This window comes from Aegilops tauschii, chromosome 2, assembly GCF_002575655.3.
Source record: "Aegilops tauschii subsp. strangulata cultivar AL8/78 chromosome 2, Aet v6.0, whole genome shotgun sequence".
NCBI lineage: Eukaryota > Viridiplantae > Streptophyta > Magnoliopsida > Poales > Poaceae > Aegilops > Aegilops tauschii.
In genome coordinates this window covers 50,198,796-50,223,093 of record NC_053036.3, presented here as the reverse complement: position 1 = coordinate 50,223,093, position 24,298 = coordinate 50,198,796, and the positions used below count along the sequence as shown (strand labels likewise).

At 44.9% G+C, this 24,298-nt stretch overlaps 1 protein-coding gene, 1 long non-coding RNA gene and 1 other non-coding gene across 4 annotated transcripts; all 3 read right to left on the bottom strand.

Annotated features, from left to right (window-relative positions):
• Nucleotides 1-1,527: 1,527 nt before the first annotated feature.
• On the bottom strand, nucleotides 1,528-14,159 carry LOC109761874 (uncharacterized). The gene is made up of 3 exons (XR_012201739.1): nucleotides 12,506-14,159; nucleotides 12,199-12,362; nucleotides 1,528-2,124 (listed from the first exon to the last, which is right to left on the bottom strand). It is a non-coding gene; the product is annotated as an uncharacterized lncRNA (long non-coding RNA).
• A 2,617-nt stretch (nucleotides 14,160-16,776) lies between these two features.
• LOC109761875 (uncharacterized) lies at nucleotides 16,777-18,315 on the bottom strand. 2 transcript variants are annotated; one of them, XR_002232609.4, is made up of 4 exons: nucleotides 18,025-18,315; nucleotides 17,831-17,951; nucleotides 17,366-17,620; nucleotides 16,777-17,142 (listed from the first exon to the last, which is right to left on the bottom strand). It is a non-coding gene; the product is annotated as an uncharacterized protein (transcript). The 2 variants fall into 2 exon arrangements; XR_012203715.1 differs by lacking the exon at nucleotides 16,777-17,142 and having other exon boundaries at nucleotides 17,240-17,620.
• A 4,246-nt stretch (nucleotides 18,316-22,561) lies between these two features.
• LOC109761871 (galactinol synthase 2) lies at nucleotides 22,562-24,084 on the bottom strand. Its single transcript, XM_020320693.4, has 3 exons — nucleotides 23,680-24,084; nucleotides 23,128-23,589; nucleotides 22,562-23,043 (listed from the first exon to the last, which is right to left on the bottom strand). Exons 1-3 carry the CDS (start codon nucleotides 23,995-23,997, stop codon nucleotides 22,843-22,845), a joined length of 981 nt encoding a protein of 326 aa, XP_020176282.1. The 5' UTR covers nucleotides 23,998-24,084; the 3' UTR covers nucleotides 22,562-22,842.
• Nucleotides 24,085-24,298: the final 214 nt, after the last annotated feature.

The following is a 24,298-nucleotide window of genomic DNA, read 5'->3' as shown; positions in this document are numbered from 1 at the left end:
TGTGCAAGCTCCAGTGATCCATTTATGGACTGGTGCACGCATCTCGGAGTTGGAATATACGCTTTGATGAGATGATCAAAGCATATGGTTTTATACAGACTTTTGGAGAAGATTGTATTTACAACAAAGTGAGTGGAAGCTCTATAGCATTTCTAAATATTATGTGGATGACATATTGTTGATTGGAAATGATATAGAATTTTTGGATAGCATAAAAGGATATTTGAATAAGAGTTTTTCAATGAAAGACCTCAGTGAAGCTACTTATATATTGGGCATCAAGATCTATAGGGATAGATCGAGACGCTTAATAGAACTTTCACAAATCACATACCTTGACAAGATTTTGAAGAAGTTCAAATTTTTTCAAAAAATAGAAGGTAACCCTACCTCCTCTCCTTGAACTCCATGAAATCTTGTACGTGATAGCTCATATGTGTGAAGGTTTTCTCATGAAAATGACCATAGACCAAGTTTATGATTTTTGGTTGGTAACATGTCACATAAGCCAACATTGTGTGTATGTATTATATATTTTTTGTTTGTTTTAATTAATTGTGCTCATTTGACCTCGATCGTGCCAGCTAGGGTTTTTCATTAAAATGACCATAGACCAAGTTTAGTATTTTTCCTCGTTAGTGTGTCTTATAAAACGACAAACGGCGAATGTTTCATATTTTTTGATTTTTTTTTTAAATTAGTTATGCTGAGTCAAGCCTTCAAAACCCCGTTGACCAGCTCAAAACCCTAACCCTAGCTTCGAATGTCAGCCGTCCGATGATACCCTGGCGCCAAGCGACAGCCCTCGGATGTGGTCTTCTAGAAGGAATTCGGCGGGCAGGCTGCGTGCAGGCTCCGCGCCATTGCATCACAAGGACGGCTCCGAATCGTTGGATCATGGGGCGATCCGTAAGAGGCGATCCTATTGGTTGTGCTCAGCTGGTCGCCCATCACTGACCACCAGGTCGGAGAAATGCAGGAAAGATGAGACCACAACAGGATAACCATCAAACTCCACACTTCCACAGAAGCTTTGTGGCTGCAAGGAAAACAAGAAAAGATTAGAGAAGCTCTTAATATCTTCATCCAAAGAGGATGAACATAGTATTGAGTCGAGCAACAGAAAACCATGCCCCAAGGTACAACCAGTGGCACATGCAGACAAATACAAGAACCAAATTACCACGGCTTGAAGGCTTAGTTTGAGACTACTACTAGCCATGTTTTCTTTCCCACATCACATGTTTGTAGGGAGAGTAAGGCGTCGTATGAAACTTGTAACATAGTTACCAGAAGTGTGTGGTTCATAGGGTTGGCATGTTATATCTCCTCTGACAGCCGTGTGTCTCCTGAGTTGCATGGGGGCATCCCAACTATTGTCCCGTACGCTGAGAGCGACGAAGAGGTTTCTCTTCCGAATGATGATATTGCCTTCTGCCTGCGAGCAATGTTTGCATCACTGGGTGAGTCGTAGTCTCTGTCCTTAAACATGTTAGGATAAAATCTGGAGAGGTTGCGAGTCGATGGTTGACTTGCAACTGCCCCCCTCCCCCTAATTACGGTATTTTCAGAGCTCCCACAAAACGAGCTCTCATAGAACTGCCCATCTAGTTTGAGATCTTTACAAAAAAGGGTCTAGTTATTGCGGCAAACCAACCCATGGTTTAAAATGTTGACAAAAAAGGGCCCAGATTTTGACAAGTCGGGGGAATATTCACTAGAAATTTCGGCAGCATAACACGTTGGGAAGAATTGCATGCATAATGGCAGTACAATAATATTCAACAAAGAATGAAGTTGTCTTGTTCATTCCAAAATTGCATTCATGAAGAAGAAGAAGAAGAAGAAATAATGTACAGAAATTTTTCTCAGCGAGCAAATGTACTATTTACTAGTGCAAGAATCTGTATGGTGGCAAGAATGTACATCTTGGTAAACTACCAGGGTTACCATGCTTAGAACTGCAACTTCGGGTCCTCGACTACACTCGGCACCATCGAGATCCTTCGGTTCAGTGCGTTGGCGTCTCAAAGCAAAATACCAACTAAACAGCAAGTCCAAAAAGATAGGCATCTTTGGCATACTGCTCCGGCTGAATAACTCATTGCATTGCAAAGTCCATGGCTGCAGACAAGAGATAAATGAGTAATTTTCATCAATATCAACAGTAGCCAACAGTTTGGCAACACCATGAAACAAACAATGCACAAAGAAACCACTGTTGGAAATATGCCCTAGAGGCAATAATAAAATGGTTATTATTATATTTCCTTGTTCATGATAATTGTCTATTGTTCATGCTATAATTGTGTTATCCGGAAATCGTAATACATGTGTGAACACATAGACCATAACATGTCCCTAGTGGGCCTCTAGTTGACTAGCTCGTTGATCAATAGATGGTTATGGTTTCCTGACCATGGACATTGGATGTCATTGATAACGGGATCGCATCATTAGGAGAATGATGTGATGGACAAGACCCAATCCTAAGCATAGCACTAGATCGTGTAGTTCGTTTGCTAAAGCTTTTCTAATGTCAAGTATCATTTCCTTAGACCATGAGATCGTGTAACTCCCGGATACCGTAGGAATGCTTTGGGTGTACCAAACGTCACAACGTAACTGGGTGGCTATAAAGGTGCACTACAGGTGTCTCCGAAAGTGTCTGTTGGGTTGGCACGGATCGAGACTGGGATTTGTCACTCTGTATGACGGAGAGGTATCTCTGGGCCCACTCGGTAATGCATCATCATAATGAGCTCAATGTGACTAAGTAGTTAGTCACGGGATCATGCATTATGGAACGAGTAAAGTGACTTGCCGGCAATGAGATTGAACGAGGTATTGGGATACCGACGATCGAATCTCGGGCAAGTAACGTACCGATTGACAAAGGAAATTGTATACGGGATTGCTTGAATCCTCGACATCGTGGTTCATCCGATGAGATCATCGTGGAACATGTGGGAGCCAACATGGGTATCCAGATCCCGCTGTTGGTTATTGGCTAGGGAGGTGTCTCGGTCATGTCTGCATGATTCCCGAACCCGTAGGGTCTACACACTTAAGGTTCGATGACGCTAGGGTTATAAGGAAGGTTTGTATGTGATTACCGAATGTTGTTCAGAGTCCCGGATGAGATCCCGGACGTCACGAGGAGTTCCGGAATGGTCCGGAGGTGAAGATTTATATATGGGAAGTCATCATACGGTCACCGGAAATATTTGGGGGGTATACCGGTATTGTACCGGGACCACCGGAGGGGTTCCGGGGGTCCACCGGGAGGGTCCACCTGCCCCGGAGGGCCTTATGGGCTGTAGGTGGAAGGGAACCAGCCCTAAGTGGGCTGGGCGCCAACCCCCCTAGGGCCCATGCGCCTAGGGTTTGGGGGGAACCCTAAAGGGGGGGCGCCCCACTTGCTTGGGGGGCAAGCTCCCTCCCCCCTTGGCCGCCGCCCCCCTCTAGATCTCATCTAGAGGGGCCGGCCCCCTTCCCCCTTCTCCCTATAAATAGAGGGGTGATGGGAGGGCTGCAGCACAACATCCAAGGCGCAGCCCCTCCCCTCCCCAACACCTCTCCTCCTCCACGCGAGCTTGGCGAAGCCCTGCCGGAGAACTGTCACTCCATCACCACCACGCCGTCGTGCTGCTGTTGGAGCCTTCTTCCCCAACCTCTCCCTCCTCCTTGCTGGATCAAGGCGTGGGAGACGTCACCGCTCCGTACGTGTGTTGAACACGGAGGTGCCGTTCGTTCGGCGCTTGGATCATCGGTGATTTGGACCACGACGAGTACGACTCCATCAACCCCGTTCTCTTGAACGCTTCCGCTCGCGATCTACAAGGGTATGTAGATGCACTTCTCCCCTCTCGTTGCTAGTAAACTCCATAGATTGATCTTGGTGATGCGTAGAAAATTTTAATTTCTGCTACGATCCCCAACAGTGGTATCAGAGCCAGGTTTATGCGTAGTTTCTATGCACGAGTAGAACACAAGTTGTTGTGGGCGTCGATTTTGTCAATTTACTTGCCGTTACTAGTCTTATCTTGATTCGGCGGCATCGTGGGATGAAGCGGCCCGGACTGACCTTACACGTACGCTTACGTGAGACAGGTTCCACCGACTGACATGCAGTAGTTGCATAAGGTGGCTAGCGGGTGTCTGTCTCTCGCACTTTAGTCGGATCGGATTCGATGAAAAGGGTCCTTATGAAGGGTAAATAGAAATTGGCATATCACGTTGTGGTTTTGGCATAGGTAAGAAACGTTCTTGCTAGAAACCTATAGCAGCCACGTAAAAGTTTGCAACAACAATTAGAGGACGTCTAACTTGTTTTTGCAGCAAGTGTCATGTGATGTGATATGGCCAGAAGGATGTGATGAATGATATATGTGATGTATGAGATTGATCATGTCCTTGTAATAGGAATCACGACTTGCATGTCGATGAGTATGACAACCGGCAGGAGCCATAGGAGTTGTCTTAATTTATTTATGACCTGTGTGTCAACTGGAACGTCATGTAATTACTTTACTTTATTGCTAACCGTTAGCCATAGTAGTAGAAGTAATAGTTGGCGAGACAACTTCATGAAGACACGATGATGGAGATCATGGTGTCATGCCGGTGACGATGATGAACATGGCGCCCCGAAGATGGAGATCAAAAGGAGCAAAATGGTATTGGCCATATCATGTCACTATTTGATTGCATGTGATGTTTATCATGTTTTACATCTTATTTGCTTAGAACGACGGTAGCATAAATAAGATGATCCCTCGCTAAAATTTCAAGAAAGTGTTTCCCCTAACTGTGCACCATTGCGAAGGTTCGTTGTTCCGAAGCACCACGTGATGATCGTGTGTGATAGGTTCTAACGTTCGCATACAACGGGTGTAAGCCAGATTTACACACGCAATACACTTAGGTTGACTTGACGAGCCTAGCATGTACAGACATGGCCTCGGAACACAAGAGACCGAAAGGTCGAACATGAGTCGTATAGCAGATACGATCAACATGAAGATGTTCACCGATGATGACTAGTCCGTCTCACGTGATGATCGGACACGGCCTAGTTGACTCGGATCATGTATCACTTAGATGACTAGAGGGATGTCTGTCTGAGTGGGAGTTCATTAATAATTTGATTAGATGAACTTAATTATCATGAACTTAGTCTAAAATCTTTACAATATGTCTTGTAGATCAAATGGTCCACGCTAATGTCAACCTCAACTTCAACACGTTCCTAGAGAAAACCAAGCTGAAAAACGATGGTAGCAACTATACGGACTGGGTCCGGAACTTGAGGATCATCCTCATAGCTGCCAAGAAAGCATATGTCCTTGAAGCACCTCTAGGTGAAGCACCCGTCCCAGCAAACCAAGACGTTATGAACGCATGGCAAACACATGTTGATGATTACTCCCTGGTTCAGTGCGCATGCTTTACAGCTTAGAACCAGGGCTCCAAAAGCGTTTCGAGCAGCACGGAGCATATGAGATGTTCCAAGAGCTGAAAATGGTTTTCCAAGCTCATGCCCGGGTCGAGAGATATGAAGTCTCCGACAAGTTCTACAGTTGTAAGATGGAGGAGAATAGTTCCGTCAGCGAACACATACTCAAAATGTCTGGGTTGCACAACCGCTTGTCTCAGCTGGGAGTTAATCTCCCGGATGACGCGGTCGTTGACAGAATCCTTCAGTCGCTCCCACCTAGCTACAAGAGCTTTGTGATGAACTTCAATATGCAGGGGATGGAAAAGACCATTCCTGAGGTATATTCAATGCTGAAATCAGCGGAGGTGGAGATCAAAGAGGAACATCAAGTGTTGATGATGAATAAAACCACTAAGTTCAAAAAAGGCAAGGGTAAGAAGAACTTCAAGAAAGACGGCAAGGGAGTTGCCACGCCCAGTAAGCAAGCTGCCGGGAAGAAGACAAAGAATGGACCCAAGCCTGAGACTGAGTGCTTTTATTGCAAGGGAAACGGTCACTGGAAGCGGAACTGCCCCAAGTACTTAGCGGATAAGAAGGCCGGCAATACCAAAGGTATATGTGATATACATGTTATTGATGTGTACCTAACCAGCGCTCGTAGTAGCTCCTGGGTATTTGATACCGGTGCGGTTGCTCATATTTGTAACTCAAAGCAGGAGCTGCGGAATAAGCGGAGACTGGCAAAGGACGAGGTGACGATGCGCGTCGGGAATGGTTCCAAGGTCGATGTGATCGCCGTCGGCACGCTACCTCTACATTTACCTACGGGATTAGTTTTAAACCTCAATAATTGTTATTTAGTGCCAGCTTTGAGCATGAACATTATATCTGGATCTCGTTTAATGCGAGATGGCTACTCATTTAAATCCGAGAATAATGGTTGTTTTATTTATATGAGAGATATGTTTTATGGTCATGCCCCGCTGGTCAATGGTTTATTCTTAATGAATCTCGAAAGTGATGTTACACATGTTCATAGTGTGAATGCCAAGAAATGTAAGCTTGATAATGATAGTCCCACATACTTGTGGCACTGCCGCCTTGGTCGCATTGGTGTCAAACGCATGAAGAAACTCCATGCAGATAGACTTTTGGAGTCTCTTGATTATGAATCATTTGACATGTGCGAACCATGCCTCATGGGCAAAATGACCAAGACTCCGTTCTCCGGAACAATGAAGCGAGCAACCAACTTATTGGAAATCATACATACTGATGTGTGCGGTCCAATGAGCGTTGAGGCTCGCGGTGGCTATCGTTATGTTCTCACCCTCACTGATGACTTGAGTAGATATGGGTATGTCTACTTAATGAAACACAAGTCTGAGACCTTTGAAAAGTTCAAGGAATTTCAGAGTGAGGTTGAGAATCAACGTGACAGGAAAATAAAGTTCTTACGATCAGATCGTGGAGGGGAATATTTGAGTCACGAATTTGGCACACACTTAAGGAAATGTGGAATTGTTTCACAACTCATGCCGCCTGGAACACCTCAGCGTAATGGTGTGTCCGAACGTCGTAATCGCACTCTATTGGATATGGTGCGATCTATGATGTCTCTTACCGATCTACCGCTATCATTCTGGGGTTATGCTTTAGAGACTGCCGCATTCACTTTAAATAGGGCTTCGTCGAAATCCGTTGAGACGACACCGTATGAATTATGGTTTGGAAAGAAACCTAAGCTGTCGTTTCTTAAAGTTTGGGGATGCGATGCTTATGTCAAGAAACTTCAACCTGAAAAGCTCGAACCCAAGTCAGAAAAATGTGTCTTCATAGGATACCCTAAGGAAACCATTGGGTATACCTTCTACCTCAGATCCGAAGGCAAGATCTTTGTTGCCAAGGACGGGTCCTTTCTGGAGAAAGAGTTTCTCTCGAAAGAAGTAAGTGGGAGGAAAGTGGAACTTGATGAGATGACCCCTCTCGAACCAGAAAGTAGCGCAGCACAAGAAAATGTTTCTGTGGTTCCTGCACCGACTAGAGAGGAAGTTAATGATGACGATCATGATCAAGTTACCACTGAACTTCGTAGGTCCACAAGGACACGTTCCGCACCAGAGTGGTACGGCAACCCTGTCCTGGAAATCATGTTGTTGGACAACGGTGAACCTTCGAACTATGAAGAAGCAATGGCGGGCCCAGATTCCAACAAATGGCTTGAAGCCATGCAATCCGAGATAGGATCCATGTATGAAAACAAAGTATGGACTTTGACAGACTTGCCCGATGATCGGCGAGCGATAGAAAATAAATGGATCTTTAAGAAGAAGACGGACGCGGATGGAAATGTTACCATCTATAAAGCTTGACTTGTCGCTAAGGGTTATCGACAAGTTCAAGGAGTTGACTACGATGAGACCTTCTCACCCGTAGTGAAGCTGAAGTCCGTCTGAATCATGTTAGCAATTGCCGCATTCTATGATTATGAAATATGGCAAATGGACGTCAAAACGGCATTCCTTAACGGCTTCCTTAAGGAAGAATTGTATATGATGCAGCCGGAAGGTTTTGTCGATCCTAAGAATGCTGACAAAGTATGCAAGCTCTAGCGCTCAATCTGTGGGCTGGTGCAGGCATCTCGGAGTTGGAACATTCGCTTTGATGAGATGATCAAAGCGTTTGGGTTTACACAGACTTATGGAGAATCCTGTGTTTACAAGAAAGTGAGTGGGAGCTCTGTAGCATTTCTCATATTATATGTGGATGACATACTATTGATGGGAAATGATATAGAATTCTTGGAAAGTATAAAGGCCTACTTGAATAAGTGTTTTTCAATGAAGGACCTTGGAGAAGCTTCTTACATATTAGGCATCAAGATCTATAGAGAAAGATCGAGACGCCTCATAGGTCTTTCACAAAGCACATACCTTGACAAGATATTGAAGAAGTTCAATATGGATCAGTCCAAGAAGGGGTTCTTGCCTGTATTGCAAGGTGTGAGATTGAGCACGGCTCAATGCCCGACCACGGCAGAAGATAGAGAAAAGATGAGTGCCGTCCCCTATGCCTCGGCCATAGGGTCTATTATGTATGCCATGCTGTGTACCAGACCTGATGTAAACCTTGCCGCAAGTTTGGTAGGAAGGTACCAAAGTAATCCCGGCATGGAACACTGGACAGCGGTCAAGAACATCCTGAAGTACCTGAAAAGGACTAAGGATATGTTTCTCGTTTATGGAGGTGACGAAGAGCTCGTCGTAAAAGGTTACGTCGATGCTAGCTTCGACACAGATCTGGATGACTCTAAGTCACAAACCGGATACGTGTATATTTTGAATGGTGGGGCAGTCAGCTGGTGCAGTTGCAAGCAAAGCGTCGTGGCGGGATCTACATGCGAAGCAGAGTACATGGCAGCCTCGGAGGCAGCACATGAAGCAATCTGGATGAAGGAGTTCATTGCCGACCTAGGAGTTATTCCCAATGCATCAGGGCCGATGACTCTCTTCTGTGACAACACTGAAGCTATTGCCCTTGCCAAGGAGCCCAGGTTTCACAAGAAGACCAGGCACATCAAGCGTCGCTTCAACTCCATTCGTGAAAATGTTCAAAATGGAGACATAGACATTTGTAAAGTGCATACGGATTTGAATGTCGCAGATCCGTTGACTAAACCTCTTCCACGAGCGAAACATGATCAACACCAGAGCTCTATGGGTGTACGATTCATCACAATGTAACTAGATTATTGACTCTAGTGCAAGTGGGAGGCTGTTGGAAATATGCCCTAGAGGCAATAATAAAATGGTTATTATTATATTTCCTTGTTCATGATAATTGTCTATTGTTCATGCTATAATTGTGTTATCCGGAAATCGTAATACATGTGTGAACACATAGACCATAACATGTCCCTAGTGAGTCTCTAGTTGACTAGCTCGTTGATCAATAGATGGTTACGGTTTCCTGACCATGGACATTGGATGTCATTGATAACGGGATCACATCATTAGAAGAATGATGTGATGGACAAGACCCAATCCTAAGCATAGCACTAGATCGTGTAGTTCGTTTGCTAAAGCTTTTCTAATGTCAAGTATCATTTCCTTAGACCATGAGATCGTGTAACTCCCGGATACCGTAGGAATGCTTTGGGTGTACCAAACGTCACAACGTAACTGGGTGGCTATAAAGGTGCACTACAGGTGTCTCCGAAAGTGTCTGTTGGGTTGGCACGGATCGAGACTGGGATTTGTCACTCCGTATGACGGAGAGGTATCTCTGGGCCCACTCGGTAATGCATCATCATAATAAGCTCAATGTGACTAAGTAGTTAGTCACGGGATCATGCATTACGGAACGAGTAAAGTGACTTGCCGGTAACGATATTGAACGAGGTATTGGAATACCGACGATCGAATCTCGGGCAAGTAACGTACCGATTGACAAAGGGAATTGTATACGGGATTGCTTGAATCCTCGACATCGTGGTTCATCCGATGAGATCATCGTGGAACATGTGGGAGCCAACATGGGTATCCAGATCCCGCTGTTGGTTATTGGCTAGAGAGGTGTCTCGGTCATGTCTGCATGATTCCCGAACCCGTAGGGTCTACACACTTAAGGTTCGATGACGCTAGGGTTATAAGGAAGGTTTGTATGTGATTACCGAATGTTGTTCGGAGTCCCGGATGAGATCCCGGACATCACGAGGAGTTCCGGAATGGTCCGGAGGTGAAGATTTATATATGGGAAGTCATCATACGGTCACCGGAAATATTCGGGAGTATACCGGTATTGTACCGGGACCACCGGAGGGGTTCCGGGGGTCCACCGGGAGGGTCCACCTGCCCCGGAGGGCCTTATGGGCTGTAGGTGGAAGGGAACCAGCCCTAAGTGGGCTGGGTGCCAACCCCCCCTAGGGCCCATGCGCCTAGGGTTTGGGGGGAACCCTAAAGGGGGGGCGCCCCCCTTGCTTGGGGGGCAAGCTCCCTCCCCCCTTGGCCGCCACCCCCCTCTAGATCTCATCTAGAGGGGCCGGCCCCCTTCCCCCTTCTCCCTATAAATAGAGGGGGTGAGGGGAGGGCTGCAACACAACATCCAAGGCGCAGCCCCTCCCCTCCCCAACACCTCTCCTCCTCCGCGCGAGCTTGGCGAAGCCCTGCCGGAGAACTGTCACTCCATCACCACCACGCCGTCGTGCTGCTGTTGGAGCCTTCTTCCTCAACCTCTCCCTCCTCCTTTCTGGATCAAGGCGTGGGAGACTTCACCGCTCCGTACGTGTGTTGAATGCGGAGGTGCCGTCCGTTCGACGCTTGGATCATCGGTGATTTGGATCACGACGAGTACGACTCCATCAACCCCGTTCTCTTGAACGCTTTCGCTCGCGATCTACAAGGGTATGTAGATGCACTCCTCCCCCTCTCATTGCTAGTAAACTCCACAAATTGATCTTGGTGATGCGTAGAAAATTTTAATTTCTGCTACGATCCCCAACAACCACCGGGCAACAAAATAGCCAAGTAGCCAGAGAACTAAATCTGGACAGCCACTATGGCATTATCCAGCAACCTAAACTGCATGATGCCAAATGGAACTAGTTCTGGACAAACACTATGGGAACACAAGGTGAAGTAACTAATCCAGCTCTAAGACTTTATGCAATAGATAAACTCTATTGGACGTAGTAATTTCCCTTGCTTTCAAGAACAGCCTAGGCAAAAAGATAAAACAACACTATCAGAAATCAGAAGTCATTGCGTCATCACGAGTACGAGTATGAACCACACTAAACCTAAACATTAGCACCTCCAAACGGTAGGAACATGTAGTCAGCCTTCACACAATTTGAGCACAACCATAGCAACGTCAAGGGACTAAATCTACAAGTCTATAACCAAGTAAATGAATGGTTCTATGTTACTCAACATGAACAAAGAGCAGAGATTAGGAATATGAACACCAAGTTCACATCCAAAGTACCCAACTCAAGATCGGTGGAAACGAGCCTCTCCGCTTGACAAGGTCGTACAGTTCTCATCAATCACACGTGTGTGCACCACTGTTTTTCGAGTCGTAACTAGAAATCGACTCGAACACCTTGACGACTAGTCGAGACTAGTCGATCGGCAAGGCATGACTCGTCAAGAGTCTCTACCCCAGAACAACTCGTCGACTCAAAAACCTTGGTGCACGCGTGCGCGCGCACACACATACACAAAGCATGTATGTCCAGATGACCAACCCACAAGCCAAGCCCTACCCTAGAAAAAACAAATACCATAGCTCAAAGGCCGGGATCACAACATGGCCTCGACACGATGGCAGGCACCACGAAGCATTGGGTAGAGTAGGGATGTGACCGAAAACAAAGAAAATAACACGCAACTCAGAGTTTAAACACTTAAATCACAAGATGTGTCTGTACAGCAAGAAATGGAAGAAACTACAACACTTCCAAGGCATAACTTTACAACCAACTAAGTTCCAATGCCCCAGTTCGATGGCTGAGAGCACACTATGACATCATCGCCACAAGAATCACTTTCAGTTGTGGCAAGAGCATGATAGGTACTCCCTCCGTTCCTAAATATTTGTCTTTCTAGAGATTTCAACAAGTGACTACATACAGAGCGAAATGAGTGAATCTACACTCTAAAATATGTCTATATACATCCGTATGTAGTAGCCTATTTGAAATCTCTAAAAAGATAAATATTTAGGAACAGAGGGAGTGGATGAAACAAAGAACTTACGTTTTGGAGTTGTATCCGATGCTCAACATCAACACGGCAGCAGCAGCCCACATAACAAAGTCGCAGACCATGACCATGATGACCACCAGGTCGGAGAAATGCAGGAAATATGAGACCACAGCATGATAACCATCAAACTCCATACTTACACAGAAGTTTTGCGGCTGCAAGGAAAACAAGAAAGATTAGAAGAGCTCTTAATATCTTCATCCAAAGAGGATGAACATAGTATTGAGTCGAGCAACAGAAAACCATGCCCCAAGGTACAACCAGTGGCACATGCAGACAAATACAAAAACCAAATTACCACGGCTTGAAGGCTTAGAATGACAACATAGCCTCGGCACGATGGCTGGGAACTTATGTGGACTTCTCTCATTCCAAAACGCAGGTAAAAAATTCTGCAAGAAAAGAATATGAATAGGGAAAATAGTCTGTATCTTCTCGTGCAGACGATCTTTAACAGTGATAGAATATAGAATTTCAAGTAATTTAGCGGGATACCCTTACAATTCCTAAGTAGGTAAATGATAACCACTCTCAAAGTTTCAACAAGTTTCGGAGGTTAAAACTCACGTATGCTTTCAGTATAATACAGATATCCTCTGAAGTTTACACAAAGAATGGATAAACATGATGCTAACAGTACGCCAACCTTATTTAATAGAGCTGCTGATGTGTGAATTTATTGAGATGTCGTCGTAGAGGATGGCCCCGGCGCCGCTCGTGCGGGCCCTGCAGCCGCGGCTAATGGCGAAGCTGGTTTCCGCGGCGCCGACGATCGTGCCCTTGCTGGCGCTGAGCAGCATGAAGTCCATGTTGGTGTTGGGGGTGTGGAAGGTCATGGTGGTGGGAGGCAGGCGAGCCTTCTCCACCGCCGCCGGCGCCGCGCGGTCTGGTGAGCCATCGGGCCAGAAGTGACGCGTGTACGTGTGCCTGCGCGCAGGTGCGAAGCTGTCGAGCACCGAGTAGAGAAATCGCCGGTTCATCGCCGACGGTGAAATCCCGATGGGTCAAAACTGCTCTTCCGTCCCGGCCGGCCGTGTTAGGATTTGTTAACCAAGGGTTTATTACGAGAGGTCAAACTCAAATCGGCAACGCATGACCAACACTACAGTAGTTAACACTTCATGGGTCATGCATGCATGGGCCTATGCTTAATTTGTCCACGTACACTTTAGCTACTTTTCAGTCGATTGAAAATTTATGTTTGGGTCAGTCGATTTTTTCCCCACTGCCATATGCACTTGACTAGCGCTACAATGTGCATGCAGCTGAGGCATGCAAGCTTGCTTAATTAGCGTGAGTACTAATTACTAGACCGACTAGTAGAACGCCCATGCGTTGCTACGGGCTTTAAAAAAATCAAGATGCTTCTCACAGAGTTAAAATAACCAAGAACTATGCACGTATCAGCTAACACACATCTTTTTAATTGATAACCAGACCATCAAACACAATAATATGTTATTGACAACTAAAAAAATGTTACTGAACTCAACCGGTAGTTCAATGGTTAGAAGGGTTGTATTAGCCATCCATGTGTGTGGTGGTGGTGGTGGTGGTGGTGGTGGTGGTGATGTGCCTGCATTGTTGTCCATATTTCTATAAACTTTTATCAAGACATATAACAATTTTTATTATATTACTTTTTTCTTAATTCAAATACAAACAGATCATAGAAATCTGGAGTCCATGTCGTTATTCCGTGGGGAGCACATTTGAGCCACCGCTAATTTCTAATAATCTTTTGAACACGCTTCCTAATATCTCAACATTCCAACCTTTTAGACATGGAGACTGCCTAGTATTTTTTACCATCATGACTTCTTTATATGGTAGAAGAAGCCATCCTTTCTACATAAGTATGACATAATTCCTAAAACACATACAATGATTTTATTTTCATTATGAATAATTTGTTTGTGTGTGAGTCATACAAATTCGGTTGCACACTTGCGGAACATCCAATGAATTTTCTAGATTTAGTTACAGACCAAGCATGGCATGAGAAAAACTAACAATGATGTGTGCCTGAGCATCTTTTCACCATGAAAAGAAATGCATTTTGGGAGTCTTGATCATCACTGAAAGTAAGCTGATTTATGCATTGTGAACCCTTGTGCTTTTTCTAGAAGATAGAGATGGCAAATAATTTGAACTGTATGGACAAAGAATTTGAACCGTATGTACCAGTTTCCTAATTGAGGCCCTGGTATTGACATGTGTGTGTGGTGTTTTTTCAAGTATGTCTGAAACGCAGGTTGTATTGACATGCAGAAATGGCTTTTCAAGTATGGCTGCAATACAGTTCTAAAACACGACACATTTATTATACACCCCAGAACATTTGAATATTTTTTGATGTGGGTATTGGTATTTTTTAGAACAAGACTAAGCCCCCACAAAAGCAGATGAGGTACCAACAGTTTCAGTAACATATTAACTGACTGGTGTTATTAATCCCGAAAATCTGGTCCAGAAAATTACCTAAGAAATTATTGCAAGTGATAGCAGAAACTGGTGCCCTACAAAAACGGTAAGCAAACATTAAAAAGTAGTCATGATATATATGAAATATCTTCTGTACATTACAACAGATCACCATATACGAATAAAATTAGTTGAAAGTAATTGGACATATTATGACATGCTAAATTTGAATCATTAACTATGCAATTTAGTGGGAGTTTAGAGTATCGCACCGCTGATGTGCTTCGCTTACTCGCTCCTCAAGGAGAACATTGTACACACATATAGAAAGAACCAGATCAATTTACAAAAAATATAATAAAGAATGGTCACATGATGTAACTTGTTCGTTGTTCTCGGTAGAAATAAATAGGATCAGCAGTCCTTTACTAACAAATCTGAAACCAAGAGTTAATTGTATGTTCCATCAACCTCTATGAGATCCCAATGATATACAAAAAACAAGTTAAGAGGAAATCCTTGATTTTGTTTCACTCAAGCTATACACGGAGTACATAGCAATCAATGGATACCGATTTTAATTGGCTTACATAATTCGTTACCTTCCTGGAAGCCTCAAATTTGATTGAAGATCCAAAGTAGTCTGGTTGGATGAACATGTTTGTTCAGTCATGGCTATTGAACCCAAACTGCTTACCATTGACGCAACATAATGAATGAACCTACCATGTGTGTGTGTGTGTGTGTGTTTGTGTGTGTGTGAATGAAATAATCAAGTGGGTATGCTAGCAGCTAGATTATTACAGAGACACACGTCAAACCACATATAGTAACATCGATCTGGCTACTTTCCTAGACTACTGGCTGCAAGGATTTGCTAGTAATGAATAAAACATTCTAGAGTAACCACATAACATGGGAAGCTGGTAGTTCACACAAAATTAGAGCATTGAGGTTGGTGTCTCACCTTGGATGCTAGCCATACCATCAACTATAAATCTGCCTTCCGAAGGATACTGTAGTGTTGGGATACATAAAAACAATAAAGTAGAAGTTAGATCCATTCAGTGGATATGGTAGGATGGTCAAGGAGAATATATTTTCCATTCACTTTGTACCTTTGCAGCCTCAACTACAATTTATTGAATTGTACAAATTAGTTTAGTAAAATATTGGTCAGCACAAAATTTACAGGGAATGCTAGAAGATAAGCTATTATCAGACATAGTATTGCATCAAAATAGCAGTTTCATGCAGTTACACACTTCTTTGCTCAAAGATTATCAACACAAGATCTTTCAGAAGATATCTAAGTGAGACATTTGATGGTTCTACATCAGCACGCGCACGTGGCCGCTAATATTTGAGAGCAAGCTAGAAGAACTTCAACAAACTTTTCAGCATCCCGGCTGCATTCAAAATAGCCAAATATGATTTATTATGCAAAGTAGGGTGTATTACCTTGAGCCAAATTGATGTTTATCTCAATTCCTAATCTGAGAAATTGGCCAATGAATACCCGCGAGAAATAAATATTTCATCAGCTTGTGAAGAATCGGATGCCGCTTGAAGGAAGATTGAGATCCAATAAAATGTAGAATACCACAAGTTCTGATTGAATAATTCGAGAAAAATGAAATCTGACGGGGACATGAGGTCCAAACTCAAGCACTGGAGTTCTTATAGAAACAAGCAAAGAAACAGAAAAACTCAAGCACTGAAGTTCTTATTGAAATGGATATTCGATTACAGTCACAGTAACTTCACCATCTTAAATCCTAGGAGAACACAGAACCTAACAACCTAAGAAATCAGTACCATATTTTTCCCTCATGGAGTTGGCGCTGATCAACAGCGACTCGGCCAGGCTGGCGGCTCCACCGCGAGTGGGTATGATAAGAAGCGTGGTGATGTTACTGAAGATTGTCCCACTTTCCTGCCTAAAGCTTGGCCCTTAATTTAGGCTATGCATCCACCACTTATAAAAGCAAAACAAATATGAAATATTGCAATCGGAGCCAGGGCCCTCCATTGCCTGATCGCGTGCGTATGTGTTTGTGTGTGCACGCGCACGCACGTGTGTGTGTGTGTGTGTGTGTGTGTGTGTGTGTGTGTGTGAGAGAGAGAGAGAGAGAGATGCAACATCTGCATGCGTTTTGATAGTTGTAATGTAACATAAACATACAAAAAGATTATTTGCCTTCACATTGTACATTTATCAACGGAGAACTGATAACTCCACTACAAATTACACTTCTATATAATTTCCAAGCAGGCTTCAATGATAACAGTTTCTTGAAGTACTTTGAATTGCCAAACCTTTCCACATGCGGCTGCTAATAATCTCTACAGTAGATTAGAAAGAGAAAATACCGTGTGAAAACCTGGATGGTGATCATCCTGTCCCTGACACACGTCCATTCAGAGCTGAATGTCGGGCTAGAACCAATGAGCTGCAGCAGCGGCACCATTCACCAAAAAACTGCATAGCGTCCCACTAAACAAGAGCATCTGACATAGAAAAAAATTTCATCAACTTTGCATCTGACATCAAAGGACTTCTGTTTAATAGCAGCTATACACAGAATTAGCAAAATAAAATAGCTACTTGAGAAGAACAAAAAGCTTAGATTAGTTTGTACAAAAAAGGCCTTGGTGATTGTCTCCAAGTACAGAGCGTAGTTTACAGTATGGAGCATCCACATGAGAAGAAAAGCCAAACAACTCCAGCGACCTGAACTGAGATGATATATGCATCATTCTTCTCTTCCAAACGCCCGATGACCTTCATATGGATGATACTTGTATTTGTTTAAAGTATCCTTGCATTGTGTGCATTCACTGCCCGATATCCGGGTGTTGTCTCTCCTCTACCTGGTCTCCCGTCGTCCTCTGGATTCTGCTCCACCATCTCGATCGTCTCCCTTGGCGCCGAATTCTACACACCTCCCATCCTTCTCCTCCTCCCATGTGCTCCAGAGTACCCAATCTGCACGTGATTTAGACAGACTAAAGATTAGGTTCACGTTCTTGCGACAAACTAAAAATTACAGTACATAGTTCATCATCCAGATGGTTCAGAGACATAGTAAAAATAAAAATACAACAATGAATACTTGTGTTGAATCTGGAGGTTGAGAGAGGGGGTGGAGGAGGGAGTCGGATCTGGGGGTTGAGAGAGGGGGTGGCCATGAGTCACCTGCACAAACGGAGGCAGCCATGAGTCATCCCCAACGCTGCATCGTTCGTCCACGCGCTGAACATAGGGAGCAGCGTCTCCATGGCCTTCCTTGTTGTGCACAAGCAGAGATGAGTCGGGCCTGCACACAACAGCACGCACGCACACATCAAATCGAGAAGAAGAAGAAGAAGAAGAGAAGGGGATGCACTCACACATCAAATGCTGTTCTTGGAGGGGATCCTGCTGGCTTGACCTGCCGTTGGAAGGAGGGGCTAGGGTTTCGGGCGGCGGTTGAGGTCGGACGCGGCGGCTAGGTCCTCTGCTGCTCGCTGCAGGCCAACCATGGTGGCGGCGCGAAACTGGGCTCCTCTGCAGCGACCGGAGATGAGACGAGATGGGGGAGGAAGAACGCGGGCGCGGGCTATGGAGTGAGGGAGAAGGTGGGGGCGGGGTCGGCACCGGGAGTGAGGGAGGAGATGGGGGCGGGCGGCGCCGGGATCGGGGAGGAGATGGGGCCGGGCGGCGCCGGGAGCCAGGGAGGAGGTTGGGGGTTGGAGGCATCGATCATAGGGTTTTATTGGCACTTTTTTTTTCGTGGGTGGGTTGCGAATTAACGGAGGTGGGAGGATGACAAAAAAACCGGAGGTGGGAGGATGACGAAAAAAAACTAGCGAAAATAAACCGCGCAGACTATTCACCAACTGCTCCATTAGGAGTAGAGATGACATGCGGACGAAAAATACTAATCTGCGTGTTTCTTGGGCAGTGCCAATTTAAATTTAAAGAGAAATTTTATGGTGCTTTTGCTATTTGATAGTGTCTAAAGAAAACCGGTTCATGCTATTTTTTCTTTTCTTTTTATGTGTTTTTGTTTCTCCTTTTTGTCTTGAGTCATTTTTTATGCACTTAGCTACTTGTAAGTTGCCTGAATTTTAAATTTGGGCCAGTCGATTTTTTGGCCGTTAATTTTTGCTTTATGATTCGTGTTGTATTTTTTTCTGCCTGTGCTACTTGTTACACTTGGCTTGTTTGTTTCGATTGGCCGCATATTTGAGTCAGTCGATTGCCACTGGACCGAAGCCGGTTAAGAGCGCGATCCAGCATTCATCTCTCTCCCTTTCTTTGTTTTTTTGTCGGTATTTTGCTTCATTTTTTATTTCTATTTTCTGTTTCTATGTGTGTTCTTTTTCTTTTTCTCTTTCCTTTATTAGTTATTTTTTGTTACTTTGTGAGTTGTTGGCCCTCTCCTCGACCCCTGTCTTCTTTTCTGTTTTTATTTGTTTGCTTTGGTTTTTTGTTTTTCTTTATGGTTAGTTTGTTTTTCTATTGTGGATGTTGGGTCAATGTAAATGTGTACACACAAATACTATAAAGTATATGGAAAGCTTGCGCTATTATATTATAATTCTTTGCATACTGCAAAATGTGCAATTTCAGTGCAAAGTGGTGTGCAAGTTTTTTTTCCTTCTTTTGAAAGGTTAATATCAATGTCAATAATTCATTTTTTCTCTAAAACTTAATTATTTTGATCTTTTAGTTATTGTTTTATTCTTTTTTAATTTACTAACAATGCCACTAATTCATTTCTCCTTAGGAAACTTTTTTGCGGAATTTTCACTATTGTATGCTTATTCTTGCATATTTGAAAAAATGAAATTTGTGTGTATATTTTGTGCAAATTTTGTTCTTGATTGTTTTAGATTTATTTTTATTTGTTTAAGTATAAATGCAAGTACTAAATAATATGTGTGTGAATTATAGTAGAATGTGGAATTTGTGTGTGGAATTTTTGGATGTTGGGTCAGTGTAAATGTATACCCACAAATAATATAAAGTACCTGAAAGATTGCACTATTATATAATTATTCTTTGCATACTACTAAATGTGCAATTTCAGTATAAGGTGGCGTCCATGTTTTTTTTTTTTAAAAGGGTAATACTATTGTCACTAATTCATTTTTCCTGTAAAACTTTATTATTTTGATTTTTTTAGTTATTGTTATTTTTCTATAAGTTAATAACAATGCCACTAATTCATTCCTCCTTAGGAAAAAAATTTGTGAAAGTTTCACTATTGTATGCATATTCTTGCATATTGGCAAAAAGCGTAATTTGTGTGTATATTTTGTGCAAATTTTGTTACTGTTTGTTTTAGATTTATTTTTGTGTGTGTAAGTATAAAGGCAAGTACTAACTAATATGTGTGTAAATTATAGTAGTATGAAAATTGCACTATTATATGCTTATTCTTTTCATATTTCAAAAAAAGAAAATTGAGTGCAAGTTTTGAAAGGGTTTCATTTTTTTTATAAAACTTCATTATTTTGATTTTGTTCTATTTTTTATTTTCTTTCTTTTGAAAGGGTAATATCAATGCCGCGAATTTATTCTTCCATAGAAAACTTTATTTTTTATATTGTTTTAATTTTTATTTAATTTATTGATTTAGTTTTATTTTTTATTTTATTTTCTTTTGTAAGGATAACACCGATGTCACTAATCCATTACTTTTTAGAAAATATTTTGTGTGTGGAAATCTCACTATTATATGCTCATTTTTCTATAATATCACTAATATGTTTGTGATGAGTAGTTGACTGATATTTGTGTAGCCTGTTATGTGCTCTTCATCTTTCTTTCTTTTTAATATGAGCTACGTGGACGGGGATGTGTTGTATTTTGGCCTCATCATATACGTGCATACATACATAGGTATGCTTGTAATATACGGTTACATATGGAGCTGCTTGCCATGTATGCATGCACCTGTAGACAGCAATTAAGTGGATGTACTACGGAGGGGAGTCGTCCTTATATGCATTAGCTCCGACGGTGGCATCATTACTTGCTCCTAATAGTCACGGCCCAAAGAAATCACAAAGAGGCCAGAAGTGACTGACCCAAATACGATATCAGTCGATTGACATGTAGTCAATCCCGTCCACGTAAATATAATGAATTGCTAATCTTCTTGAGTCTTTTTGATCGCACGTAAGTGGGCCTTTTTTAGGTGGTCTTCCCAGTGGTTTTAATCGCTCGCGTCGCCGGTGCTCCGGGATCACGGCCACCGGGAGGACGTACGGGAGAGATGGAAGGCGACATACGTTCGCTGGCACGCAAGGAAGGAACCAGTAGCGTCCGGCCGGCCGAGCACGTGCCAGACGAGCGGTGCTAGTGCGGCCTAGAACGCTTTTCCTTTGCACTCACCGAATCATGCATGCACACGCGTGCGTGCAACTTTAGCCGGTTGATTGCTCCATCTCCATCACCAAGCTAGTCAGATCAGGCTAGCTTCCCGAAGCAGCTCGCATTTGCTCGACGGACCGCCCTGCTCCGGAGGGCGGAGGCCAACGACGTTTGTCAGCTCATCCTCGCCGCGTTTGTGCCGTGGCCCGTAGGGAGCAGCGCAGTGTTGACAAATAGCGTCCGATCAATCGATCGGTACGAGACACTTGTTCCACGCTTGTGCATGGCGCCCTGCAGATTGATTAGACTGGACTTCCGATCGTGTACGTGTGCGCCGGCGGGCGGGGTGGCCAGCAGCGCGAGTTCAGCATGGTCGGTCACTCGGTCGCCGGCCGCCGGCGGCGGAAACTTTAGTGGACATAAATATTCTGGGGGCTGAATGTGCTGTGCCCTGAGCTGCATGCTACCCTGATCGATCGAAGTATTCTTCATGACTCGGTGTGTAGTATGAACAGTAATATAAACCCTGCACGACATGGAACTTAGGGAGTGTTCGGAGTCCCTCCGCTCAGACTCAGCTTGCGGAGCTGGCGAAGCTCCAGATTAAAATAGCGGAGCTGGAAAGTTGGTGCTCCGCAGATCCTGTAATTCCGCGGAGCTGGTGGTACGTATTTGCCAAAGAGGGATAGTACGTGGCCGGTTCGGAATTCTCGAAACAGGGGTACGTAGCATTGACAAAAGGGATCCAATATAATAAAGGCACAGTGACCGTTTGGTGCACGCTAACGTGACGGTGAACACAGTTACGAATAGGATGCTGCGATAAGCGGCAAAGAGATGGGGGCACTGGGCACAGCTACAGCCCGCCACGTATGCCGGGAAACATGGCATCTTCCGTCAGAACCGGCACGCACACCAGCAGCTACTGTGCCTACCTAGCTTCCTAGGGCGGCCACGCGCGTCGATCATCCGTGTCGGTCGGTCTGTTCATGCCGAAGCAGCAGGACGACGTACACGTACTACAGGTGGCCCGTTCGATCTGTGCGACCGATGAAACCGGCCAGACGATGTCCGTAAGTTAAGTCAAACGCTTTGAACGCACAGCATGCAACGTCGGCAATATATATACCTGCCCGTGTGGGCGATCATGACGAGGACGACGACGGCTCGTAGACGTCCCGGCGAAGGCTGGCCAGCACCGGCCGTACGGACGTGGACGCGCCACCGGTACGATTTAGACACGCCCGTCACGATGCCGGAACGTTCGCCGCGCCGGCCACCCAGAATAGGAAAGCACCGTTAGGGGCCGAGCTGTTACGGTCGTGGACAAAGGCGCAAGGCACAGCCGTCGCGTCGTCACAAGCTACGACTAGTCCGCCAATGAGCGGCCATGGATTTTGGTTGGCGAATGCTAATTTAACTTTGACAATGCTAATTAATCCAAAGCTTTGCAAACGTTAATTAACTTTGTCGATGCTAATCGGGCGTCCGCAAAAACTCATACGGCGCGGTCTCACACAAACACGACAGAGCGCGCGCTGCGGCATTCATAAGAAGAACATGTACAATAATTTGCAATAGCCTTGATTTAAGCATGCAAAATACACGTACGTAACAAGAGTAGATCTATACATCAATACATGGTGTACACGCCTCTGTTTTTCATGCAAACTAAAACAAGAAACACGTACTAGATTGATCTACAATACCAGAAACCGTGTAGATCGATCCTGATCATACTTCGATACTATATAGAGTATAGTTCATTGCTGAAAATTCGAAATCCCCTAACTGATAGCACTTAATTAATCATCCTGCCGGGCTAACGCCGGCATGCAGCGGGCCTACGCGGCCGAGGGCGCCGGGAAGTACTTCACGGCGCCGGCCTCAACAAGAGCTCCACGTAGCAGGTTGGTGGTCTCATCGCCGGCCTTGTAGTCGAGGCCCTCGTCGTTGTAGATGTCCCACCATTTCTTCACGAGCATCTTGATGTCCTCCCTCTCCATGTTGGCCTCCTCGCCGGTGAACCTCCAAGGCTTCGAACCCTGCACATATGCATGTCATGGAAACATCAATGATAAATTCATAACTAAGATTCATCTGTGAGAAAATCGATGACAAAGACGTACCGCGGCGCAGTAGTGCACGACCTTGACCTTCTTGAGCTCGACGTTCTCGGGGTGCCTCCAGAGCATGGCGAGCACGAGGTTGTACACGGGCGGGATGGGCTTGTACACGTCCCTGAAGAACATGTTGAGAAAGTCCTGCTCAGCAAACGGGGTCGGGTCGGTGACGACGAGCTTGTCGAGAAGGGCCTTGGCGGTGGCGAGGCTGGGCTCGTGCACGAACATGCCGGCGTTGAAGTAGAGCGGCGGCGGGGGCACGCCCAGCTCGCGCTCCGGCCACGCCACCCGGTCCGGGCACTGCTGGCAGTAGCCGATCTTGTACTGTAGGGTGTGGCTCCACGTCTTCTCGCAGAAGCAGTCCATGACGGCGTAGAAGCTGCCCTTGTCGAGGTCGAACAGGTGGTCTATGTTGTCGAACACCTGGATGTCCGCGTCCAGGTACACCATCCTCTCGTACTCCACGAACTACCCAAGTACATCATCGTCGTCAGCATCAAACCAAAGATGAAACTGAAGAAAAGATGGATCCAGATAGCAAGTAGGTGCTGTACGTACCTCCCAGATGCGGAGCTTGGAGTAGTTGATGACGTAGTACGCCATGGCGAACTGGGTCTGGCTCTCCGGCGGGTACACCGGCGGGTACACCGGCTCGATCTCGCGGACGAGGCAGCCCTGTTCGACCAGCCTGCGGCGGTGGTCCTCGGGGACGTCGGGGAGCACGGCCACCACGAGTGGGTAGGCGGAGTTGACGGCGCGGAGGCCCTTGGCCAGGCCCACCACGCCCTTCCAGTAGTCGCCGGAGCCGGCGAGGAAAGTCACGTACGCCTCCTTCTTGGGCTCGTCCTCCACGATACGCTTGAGCATCGGAGCCATGGCTCGCTCGATCTCTCTTGTCTTGCTTGAAAGAATGGATGAGACGAGATGGGTTTGTTGTGTGTTGTGGACTTGTGCGTGTTTGTGTTTGATGCTTGATGGTGGTGCCTACTGGGCTATATATAGGCGACGGGGGTGGGTCGAGTAGATCCGCGACGAAATGGAAAGCGTAAAAAAAAGGGCATATGTGGATTGGAATGTCTGAGAACTGAGATAGACTTTCCTGCTAGCTATTTTCTCGACCCGTTGACTTTGTTTCCTTTTACTCTTGTGTGGATTTTTCTTGTTAGAAGATCACCCT